General features: G+C 41.6%; 1 protein-coding gene across 3 annotated transcripts; it reads left to right on the top strand.

Moving 5' to 3' along the window:
* Window positions 1-189: 189 nt before the first annotated feature.
* On the top strand, window positions 190-6,328 carry umps (uridine monophosphate synthetase). Of its 3 annotated transcripts, none has more exons than XM_026377113.2 (10): window positions 190-427; window positions 2,251-2,404; window positions 2,528-2,652; window positions 2,839-3,026; window positions 3,129-3,226; window positions 3,336-3,496; window positions 3,577-3,694; window positions 3,782-3,957; window positions 4,041-4,155; window positions 5,294-6,328. In XM_026377113.2, exons 1-10 carry the CDS (start codon window positions 353-355, stop codon window positions 5,485-5,487), a joined length of 1,404 nt encoding a protein of 467 aa, XP_026232898.1. In that variant the 5' UTR covers window positions 190-352; the 3' UTR covers window positions 5,488-6,328. The 3 variants fall into 3 exon arrangements, with proteins under 3 accessions (XP_026232898.1, XP_026232899.1, XP_026232897.1); XM_026377114.2 differs by having other exon boundaries at window positions 191-427; window positions 2,327-2,404; XM_026377112.1 differs by lacking the exon at window positions 190-427 and adding an exon at window positions 1,207-1,515.
* The last annotated feature ends 4,161 nt before the right edge of the window (window positions 6,329-10,489 follow it).

The raw sequence follows: 10,489 nt of genomic DNA, 5'->3' as shown, positions 1-10,489 counted from the left end.
GTACATGTGGTGTAACTACGATTTCAAACACTCGTTTGTAACCTGCAGGTATGAAAAAGACCTGCGCTTTATTCTAAAACGGAAAAAAAACTAGCAGTGGAGAGGGAGGAAAACATTTGTCTCGGGTGCAGAGAAAAGTGGGAGAGGACAGAGGGTGGTGCCCAAGGAAAACAACACTGGGATGTGCAGGGACTGCCAGGAGCCAGAGACAGTCGAACATGTGAGAGGTCATGATGGAGGACTTCAGGAGGAGAGGCCTACAGGGAAATGATTTAATAATATTTTGAATAGTAGAGGCTTAAACAGACAGTGTCTTCACGATGTGAACGCGGTGAAATTTGGGGAGTACAAGATGAAGAGCGGCATGATGACACCGATTTACATCGACCTCAGAGTGCTCGTTGCCTACCCTGCTCTAATGAACCAGGTAAAGACGTCTTACTGTCCTCACAAAGTTTTAGATTAAGGTCAAATAACCGGCTTGAATAAGGTGGGATAGAGGAGATCCATTAAACACACCGCAGTTACACTAGTGAAATGCAGCATGTCGTTTTATTCATGTTGAAATGTCACTTTTTCCGTATTTATCCGTAAGTGACTCGAGCACATGTGGCTGCACAACGTTATCAGTTATAAGTCCAACATTGATACTAATGGATTTTCAATCCATTCAAGTCGCTCGGTCGAGAGACCAAATCTGCAGGAGTAAAACAAATTCTCCGTTAAATGAAGACTTTGGCATCTGTGTGAGTTTATTTATGGGACCTATGTTACCCGTGTAGCCTCATCAGTGGTATGGTGGGGAAAACACCATCAGTCTGACGCACAATACAACACCACATGCCGAATATATTGTAGCGACCCAGAGGTAAAGCACATTGTTCTTTGGTGTTTGATGCTGCTGTTCCAGCTGCTGCTGTGATGCGTTGTGTGGTTGTCTTGGTTCGTTTTTTTTGTGTAGTGTACATAGTTGATCAGTAATTTCCGTACTGTAGACTGAACTGAGACCTGCTGTCACTGTCTGAGGTTCTTAAAAAAATAAAAAAAGAGTTGTTCACTCAGAGGCTCGTCACAATATTAACTTTATGAATTAATCGCGTAATTCGTTCATTTTACAGCGGGTTGCGGTGTAATGTATGTCCGCCGTCAGGTGACAAATAAATGACCGACAGATATCAGACATTAATTTCCTTGTTTCTCAGTCCACAGCTCCGTAGTGGAGCTACAGCTGTCACGTGACAAATGAACGAATGAATTATCCGTATGGACCACTCGTGAAAGAACTGTAGTGCTGTTGTCACGTGACAAAACGACACATCCGGATCAAGTTACTGCAGACCTCTCAGTTTATCCCATGTGTTTAAGATGGCTAACGCTAGCATTGACAGTTTAATCCTGAAGCTTCACGATGTGAACGCGGTGAAATTTGGGGAGTACAAGATGAAGAGCGGCATGATGACACCGATTTACTTCGACCTCCGAGTTTTCGTGTCCTACCCTGCTCTAATGAACGAGGTAAACACGTCTTACTGTCCTCACAGTGTTTTAGACTAAGGTCAAATAACACGTTTGAATAAGTTGGGATAGAGGAGATCCATTAAACACGCCGCAGTTACACTAGTGAAATGCAGCCTGTCGTTTTATTCATGTTGAAACTTTTTCCGTATTTATTGGTAAGTGACTCAAGCACATGTGGCTGCCCAGCGTTATCACTAGTTTGTACTAATGGTACTGATACTAATGGATTTTCAGTCAGTCCGTCGGTTCAGAGAACAAATCTGCAGGAGTAAAACAAATTCTCTGTGAAGACGTTGGCATCTGTGTGAGTTTATATTGGACTTGTGTGAACCTGTGTAGCTAAATCACTGGTATGGTGAGGAAAACGTGTAGTGCTTCGTGTATAGTACTTCCGGGTGGAGGGGGGACTCGGGAGAAATGGCGGGAGATTAGTAATTTCCGGACTGTAGACTGAACTGAGACCTGCTGTCACTGTCAGATGTTCTCATGAAAATAAAAAGAGTTGTTCACTCAGAGGCTTGTCACAATATTAACTTTATAAATTGAACAGTATTTATTATTGTGACGAATTTAACTTTAATTGTTTGTGTACTGTGTGAATGTAAATGTTAACTCATTTGTTGTTCAGCCTGGTATTACTAAGAAACATCATAGGGTAACAAAAAAGTAGACTCTTTTTTCCTCTTTCTTTTTCTTTTTTTTTTTCTTTTTTTTAAATGTATTTATTTGCAGGTATCAAGTCTTATCTATCAGCGAGTGCAAAAAGAAGGGCTGCAGTTTGACAGTTTGTGTGGGGTTCCTTACACAGCTCTGCCTTTGGCCACAATTATCAGCTCTAGACATGAACTGCCCATGCTCATCAGGAGAAAGGAGACCAAGGACTATGGTGGGTACCCTGGAGGATAAAAAGCTCTAAATTAGCTCATTATTTGGCTTTACCAAAATATTCAGTGTGTAAAACAGTCAGTTGATTTAGACTGACGTTTGTATTCACATGTAAACCTGATAGGAACCAAGCGCCTGGTGGAAGGGTCTTTTCGTGAAGGGGACACATGTCTGATCATCGAGGACACGGTGACCACTGGCAGCAGCATCCTGGAGACTGCTGAAGTTCTTTATAAAGAGGGTCTGAAGGTGCAGTATAAAAAACGTTGTAGCAGTGTTAATAAAATAGCACTGATAGCTTGTGTTTAGTGGTCAATGTGTGAGTTATAGAAGCTGTATATTGTTTATAACAGTATTACCAAGGGCAGCAAACAAGAGACCTATCTAAACAATGGCTCCATGTTCTTAAACCTTCCACCGTTTCTTCTGGTGAAGGTGACAGATGCCATCGTGCTAATGGACAGAGAGCAAGGCGGTGTGGACATGTTGGCGTCTCGGGGAATCCGGCTCCATCCCGTCATCTCCATGTTCAAGCTGCTCGATGTGCTGCTGGAAGCCAAACGCATTGATGCCCAGACCGACGAGAGCGTTCGCAAGTTCATCCGGGACAATAACACTTTCAGGTATAGTTGTGAAGCTTTTCCCCTGAATATCGGTGTTGGTTTTAGTACTTTCTATGTAACAATTACAAAATAACATTAGCAACTTGCACTTGCTGATTTCAGCCCCAAGAATAAGAATAGCAGTGATGTTCCTGCCACAAAGAAACCATGCCTGGAACAGAACCTGGAGCTGAGCTATGCAGACAGAGCAAAACTACCCAGTATGTCATCTTCTTACTTAAGCTAACTAGATGGTTACGTAATTATGAATGTTAAATTTAGCATTTTGAAATCGGTCTCTTTATCTGCTCTTGCTGCTCTCACTTGCAGAAATTCACCCTCTGGCATCAGAACTGCTGCAGATCATGGAGAAGAAGCAGTCCAACCTCTGTGTGTCCGCTGATGTGACCAGCAGCGAGGAGCTGCTCCAGCTGGCAGACTGTCTAGGTCCAAAGATCTGCATGCTGAAGACCCACGTAGACATCCTCGAAGTAGGAGTAGAACAAGTTTCTATGTCACAATAGGAACATTGTCAAAACAAATCGACTGATCTTGTTATGTGTGCTAACAGGACTACACTGCGGCCTTCAGTGAGAAGCTGCAGGCTTTGGCCAAGAAACACAACTTCCTCATCTTTGAAGATCGCAAGTTTGCCGATATTGGGAACACGGTCAAGCATCAGTATGAAGGTAAAAAGATTCTACAGCTTTTAAAATACATCTTCAAAATGACTTAAGCAGCTCAACAGTGTATGTTATCTTGTATCTGTTTTCCAGGTGGATTGTACCAGATCTCATCTTGGTCCCACATAGTGAATGCTCATGCAGTTCCAGGGCCCGGAGTGTTGAAGGGTCTGAGTGCCGTAGGAAAGCCTCTAGGCCGAGGCTGTTTACTTATTGCACAGATGAGCTCTCAGGGTTCGCTGGCTACTGGTGAATACACAAGTGCTGTGGTAAGCATGGATCTTTTTAGGCCTTGTCCTAAGGTTGATGAAACGTTTTGAGTATTTACAACTGTTTATCTCTGTCTTTCCAGCTGAAGATGGCTGAGGAGCAGTCAGACTTTGTCATCGGCTTTATCTGTGTCTCTAAGTTGACAAAGAGGCCAGAGTTCATCCACATGACCCCTGGAGTGCAGCTCCATGCTGGAGGTAAACTGAATACTCTTTGAACACTGAACTTATTGTCATTTACTTCCCTCTTATATTAACAGTAAGTCTGATTGACAAAAGAGCAATGAACAACTTTCCTAATTTAAAAGAACTAAGGAAATTGAGTTGTACCCACAGAGGTGGAAATGTGCTGTCATTTTGAGTCACTTCGTTCATTTTACAGCAGGTGGCGGTGTAGCCCTCTAGTGGGCGATGTAAAAATGGCCGTGGTTCTCAGACACTATATACTGATGACAACATGGTTTGTTCAGCTGACAAATTATAATACACAAAATGCCACAAGCAATTCAAACCATGTGAAAACATAGGAAAGCAAATCCACACCACAATAAAGTGACTTGTGTTCTGCATCCTCCCTGATATTGTTTAACAGGGCCACAGTGACTTGGTTGCTGTCACGTGACAAATGAATGAGAGACCGATCTGCGAACGAGTGAACTGCTGCTACAGCCTGAGCTGTGAACGATGAACAAAACAGCCCGAGCCGCCTTTCACGTGACGGCTGGTAGAGGAGAATTGAAAGTAAAACTCATTTTGGCGTCAGATATCGGACATCATTCATTTCACATTTCTCAGTCCACAGCCTCGTAGCTGAGCTACAGCTGTCACAAGACAAATGAACGAAAGAACGATCTCTAACAATCCGTATGAACAACTCGTGAAAGAACTGTAGTGATCGCTGCCACGTAGCCTGAGCGGCCTGGCTGTCACATGACAAAAGAATGAGGACCTGAGGACGGACTCACAGTTGATTGAGTCGTGAACTAATCATTTCTGTTTCCTGTCCTGCTGACTGAGCTTATGCAGCTGCTGCCATGTGGCGAGAGAAGGTACTGCAATGAACTGGAAATGAACGAATCACTCACAGGAGTGAGTGATTGAGTACAGTAATGAGAGGACTCATTACTCCCAAGTAATATAAACATATTGACTGAATCGTTGTGCTAGGCTCTGTTATTTTTTTTGATGCTGTGACTCATCTTCCACAAGATGGCGCTGCAGTACAAGGGATGATTGCTGACCCTGCTTGTGTTTGAACAATCAGCAGCTTCTTTTTCTCTACCCATCATCATCACCAGTTTTTGTCATTGCTCTGTTTCTCTCCCTCCTTTCACAGGTGATGTGTTGGGCCAGCAGTACACCACACCAGAGGACGTTATCTACAGCAAAGGCTCTGATGTCATCATCGTGGGACGGGGGGTCTTGGAGGCCTCTGACAGGCTGACAGCTGCTGAAGCATACAGAAAATCAGGCTGGGATGCTTATAGAAAAAGATTGGGCCAGAGTAGCCAACAGGATCCCAGAACCTGATCTGTATGATTATACCGATATCAAATGTTATCTACAGCAAAGGCTCTGATGTCTTCATCGTGGGACGGGGGGGGGGGTCTTGGAGGCCTCTGACAGGCTGACAGCTGCTGAAGCATACAGAAAATCAGGCTGGGATGCTTATAGAAAAAGATTGGGCCAGAGTAGCCAATAGGATCCCAGAACCCGATCTGTATGATCATACCGATATCAAATGTAAACTTCAACTGTTCCAATAAAAACCTCTGTAGTCGCTGCAGTGTGTTGATGTTCTGTGTCCCCTCCAGACTGGGTTAATTCCTGTGTCCAGGTCCATCTGCATTAAATCATAGGGCAGCTTGAATAGTTAGTGTTCATTTTATTTTAATTACTTGTTTTGATTATGACCTGATCCAAGTTTCCTCAACATTTGTTTGTTAAAGCAGAGACACAAGGCTTTTCCTCAACAAAGTCTACTGTTTCCAGTCAGTGTAATGCCTTTACAACAAACTCCCAGTCTTGTGTGATTTCATATGATGCTTCTTAATTGTTGCATAAACCTTACAATTTCTGTCTTTAATTTAGAACTCTTTTTTCAGGGTGCAAATTAAGCATTCTCGAAGGTCGGTAATGGGCGATGGAGTTCAGATAATGTTCTGTGATCCTGTCTATTTATTTTTCTTGAAGTTGTAAGTCGGTAATTATGATGACACAACAAATGTAAAAGTTAATCTTAAATAGTCGATGAGTTTTGTTTACACAAGGAGAATTCGCTTCAGTTTGACTCCCTTCAAAAGACTGTTCTGGAGCCAGTTCAGTTTCTAATGGGCCAAGATGCAGTAAAAAAAAACAAAACAAAAAAAAACACTGTTGTATTTGTGATTTATTGGACAGTTTAAATTTGGACTGTCTGCCCTTTTGCCTCCATGTACTTTGACTAATTCACCAAAAATAAAAATTGAAATGTAAAGAGACAAAAATGTATTTAAACATACAAATAAAACAAAAAATAATTGAAATTGAAATATGTGATGTGATGTTGTTATTGTAGCTGCTGGACTTATATATATATATATATTATAATTGAAATGGTTGAAACTTAACAGAGGTCCAGCAGAGCTATAGTTAAATTATACTGTGTAACTCTGAGTTATGACCGTAATTGATAAAGTAGCATTTCTGCGTCATATTGGAGGAGTGTCCCTGTAATTTAAAGCCTTGTGCTAAGTTTGCAAACAGAGCCAAATCCATCCCATAGAGCAGTAACGAGACCTCTGATTGGCCTGTTGTCAATGTGGATGTTGTATAGCTTCTGTTGTGAGATAGGTAATTAGAAACTCATTCACAATCCTGCCATTATTATATATATATATATATATATATATATATATATATATATATATATATATATATATATATTCGTTTTTTTATTCTCTTTGGGTAAATGTGCGCTCTACATCGATGTTTCCTGTGTCTGGAGGCCGATTTCCCTCTTTAACACCAGCTTGGACTTGGACACTCCACCTTTCCCCCTCCACAATATCATCAAGCATCAAGCTTTTCCCCAAAGATGTTGGACCAGGTGAAGCACACCGCAGCAGAAAGTCATTTGCAAGGCATATGATATGGAAATTATACCTGAACAGAGCAACAGAGCAAGTCGGCAGGTAGCTACGTTACAATGAGCCTTTTTTTTTTAAACAGATCAGTACAGGAACAAAGGTCAGACACGTTGCCTGGCACAGAGGCGAAGGAGGGAGTGTTGATGAGAATAATTCATTTTGTGTGTGTGTTTGTGACCGCCCCCCACACACAGACACACACACATACACCCTTCCCCCCTTTATGTCAATATTGGATCAGAGCAACGCACCGTGCGACAGGTGTCTGTGTGCGCGCAGAGGATCCTCACTCCCGTTTTCATCCAGGAGGGGGATGGGAGGGGATGGGGGGAGGAAGGGAGAGAGCATGTAGAGGTATAAAAGGTGTATACCTGTCACAAACGGTACACACTCAGTGCGCGTAAAAGGTGAGCCAAACCTGACCAAGGCTGCACCGTCACCGCTTTGCTTCTTCTAAGGTAGGTTGTACAGGAACACTCTTCCTACGTGTTCATTTCCTCCAGAGCATCAGCTGTTGTCAACCTTTTACTTTTGCTTCGTTTTCTAACTTTGTCTGCATCTCCCTCCAAAAGGTTGCCTGACATCAGAGAAGCCAGCTGTTACGCGCTCACTAGGCTGCATCCTCTCTCTCTCTCTCTGGAGCGTTTTTGTGACTTTTCCATGTCCGTATTTGCTTCACGTTGAGCCTCACGTACAATACCTGAAGATGAAGTTTTGTTCGTTCGGCTCGCGTTATGCAGATATGGGTTGGCATCTGGAAAAGACGCAAAGTTTGGTTTTCGTTACGGAAGAACATCACCGATGTGACCCACTGTTAATTCATACAACAATTAGATTTACATTCAGTTATTTATCAGACGCGAGGCAACATATTTAAGTTTGTGTTTCATGGGGTGCAAGATTTAGTTTTTTATTTTATTTGTAAGATTTAAGCGCAGGGAAAGTTGCAGAATAGTTCCGTTTTTGAGAATTGAGGCTGCTGATCCTGCAGAGGTGGGTAGTTTGTTCCACCACCGTGGAACCACTGAGCTAAAACAAAGCTTTGTTTGGTGGTTTAAAACAAGCGTTAGGGTTTGATGATGCTGCCCTACAGGTTCCTGTAATAAAACACAAAGCTTAATTGAAAAGTGCAGAGAATTAACATAAATTCTCAGAACCATTAAAAGCAGTTGCTCCACCAAAGACAGTTTAACAGCAACACCTTTCTTTACCTGAGGCCCAGCCGAATAGATTATTTCAATGAGCAGCCTCATTTACATACAGCTGGCAGCAGTCAGTCCTCTAAAGAAAACCATGGCAGACTTGGATAAACATGTTGCCGGACTTGTGGAGTCACAGTCATTTAACCAAAAGAACCCTGGCGGAGAAGAATAGTTTGACTCATTAGAGTAGACAAGTATGTTCTTGTTAAACTTTGTTGAATCGGTGTTTGATCGTGTTGAGCTGAGTAAGAAAAGTGAAGAAAGAGGTTTGTACAGGTGAACGATTCATAATGTTTTCAACACAGGAAGTTAGATACATAGATTAAAAAAAAAAGTTCCACTTTAAAACCAACAGGAGGTTTCCTTTATTATTGAGAAGGTTTAGTCTTACTTTCTGTCACATGTTCATTCAGAACCTGCAGGGTTTGAAGATACACACCTGTCTGTTCAAGTCAGTGGAGGTCTGAGGCTCAGTATCCCCACTGATAAACCTGTAACTGACATGTTGAAGTGATGTTTAGTTTTCAGTCACTGGCTCTACTCTTTGTCTACTAGAATTGTCCCTGGCTGATCATATTCTTATCATGTAGTGTCAAATTTGACATTTACAATGGTAAGAAAGCTAATCTTCATATCGCCCACTGGAGCTTTTTCATAATCATTTTCCCACTAGCACATTCATGATGACAGCATGAATTTTCCACTGGGGGCCTATTCATTACCATCCACCTCCCACGTCACAAACGCCGGCTCCAGGCAAACACCAGAGAACAGAGAGATGGGCTTAATGGGAGGTTATGTTAATCATTAACTAAACATTAAGCACACACACAGCAGACATCTGATACAGGCCATCTGTCATTTGGATGTAGCATTCAGCCATTGCACTTTTTATGATTGTTTCAAAAATCATATATGCATTATAGTGTTTAATCTAAATGTACACTGGTGTTTAACTGAACTATTTGATTAAGTGTTTAAGGGATTAAGGGTTTGACAATAAACTGGTGATTACACTGCATATGATTCAACTTGGATTTTTATTATTTTTAGATTCATTTCAAGATGATTCCTATAATATGCAAAATGAGGAGCAGCAGAAGCACCCTTACTAGAGTATCAAAGTGCCAAAACACAAAAATGCATCTTTCTCATTCACCTGTATACTTAATGAGTTCATATAAAACAGAATTTCCACCTCAAAGTACTTCCTTTAAAATGCTGCCTTATAGAATATTCACTCTACATAAATATGAGCTAACACTGGCGTGAGCGTAAAATGCCATGCCAAATTGTGATTGGAAATTTTATCATTTTGGGTGAAAACAGGACACTTTTTGTTGTATAATTAAAAGTTATTTTAAGACAGTGTCCAGCAGTAGAGCATGTCCACCTTCTCCACCTGAAAGTTGGTGTTCTCTCTCTCTCTCTTTTTAAATGTTTGGTTCTTTGTGCAGAATATTTCTTCAGGTTGTTTCTGGTTATCTGATAAACGACCAAAAAGGCCTCTACTTATCCTCACCTTAAAACAGACAGTATAATGAAGCCAGTCCCACACGTCTGTCTTTACCTGAGAGCCTATTTGCCTCAGCTTGAAGCTCTAGTCAATATTTGTTTAAAGCCATAAGAAGAGAAAGCTCACACTCCTCAGTATCCTGGTTACGTTGCCCCGATTAACGCTGACTGTCCCAACTGGTCCTGCTGCTGCTACACCCTTCCTACCAGCTTCAGGAGCAACAATTTGCTCCTGCTAATTTGTTTAGGATTCAACGTGGCAGCGTGGCCACCTGCTTTTTTCAAGCACAGAACGGTGTAACGTGAGGAAATTTTGATTCTTATCATCTTGTTTTATTTTAATATACTGTTTCTCTTCATTTTGCTTGTTTCAATTGGTGAGTTTTTAAAATCCAAATCAAGGTTGTGTAAATATGTGTTTATAAATATATCTCTAATACAACTTTATGATTTGGACTATGTAAGTACAATTTTGCTAAGCACTAGGAAACCCTAACACGTGATGTCTCCTATTTCCAGTCTCCTGCTGCCCCCTCTGTGACCCCATGAACTCTGCTCTGCAGGGCCATGCTCTATCAGCACCATTAAGACCACTGTTTGTATCTGCACAACAGAAATATGATTATATTTGTGGGGCCTGCCCAAATGTTTGCTTCTATCTGTAATTGGTGGATCAAGTGCTTCCCA

This window comes from Anabas testudineus, chromosome 21, assembly GCF_900324465.2.
Source record: "Anabas testudineus chromosome 21, fAnaTes1.2, whole genome shotgun sequence".
Taxonomy (NCBI): domain Eukaryota; kingdom Metazoa; phylum Chordata; class Actinopteri; order Anabantiformes; family Anabantidae; genus Anabas; species Anabas testudineus.
The sequence above is the reverse complement of the archived record's forward strand: the minus strand, read 5'-3'. Positions and strand labels throughout refer to the sequence as shown.

Bases quoted from the DNA above. Each gene is read 5' to 3' on its own strand.
- umps (XM_026377112.1), top strand. From the start codon at position 1,366: ATGGCTAACGCTAGCATTGACAGTTTAATCCTGAAGCTTCACGATGTG. The intron at 1,516-2,250 runs GTAAACACGTCT...ATTTATTTGCAG, and splicing joins ACCCTGCTCTAATGAACGAG to GTATCAAGTCTTATCTATCA. The intron at 3,695-3,781 runs GTAAAAAGATTC...TCTGTTTTCCAG, and splicing joins GGTCAAGCATCAGTATGAAG to GTGGATTGTACCAGATCTCA.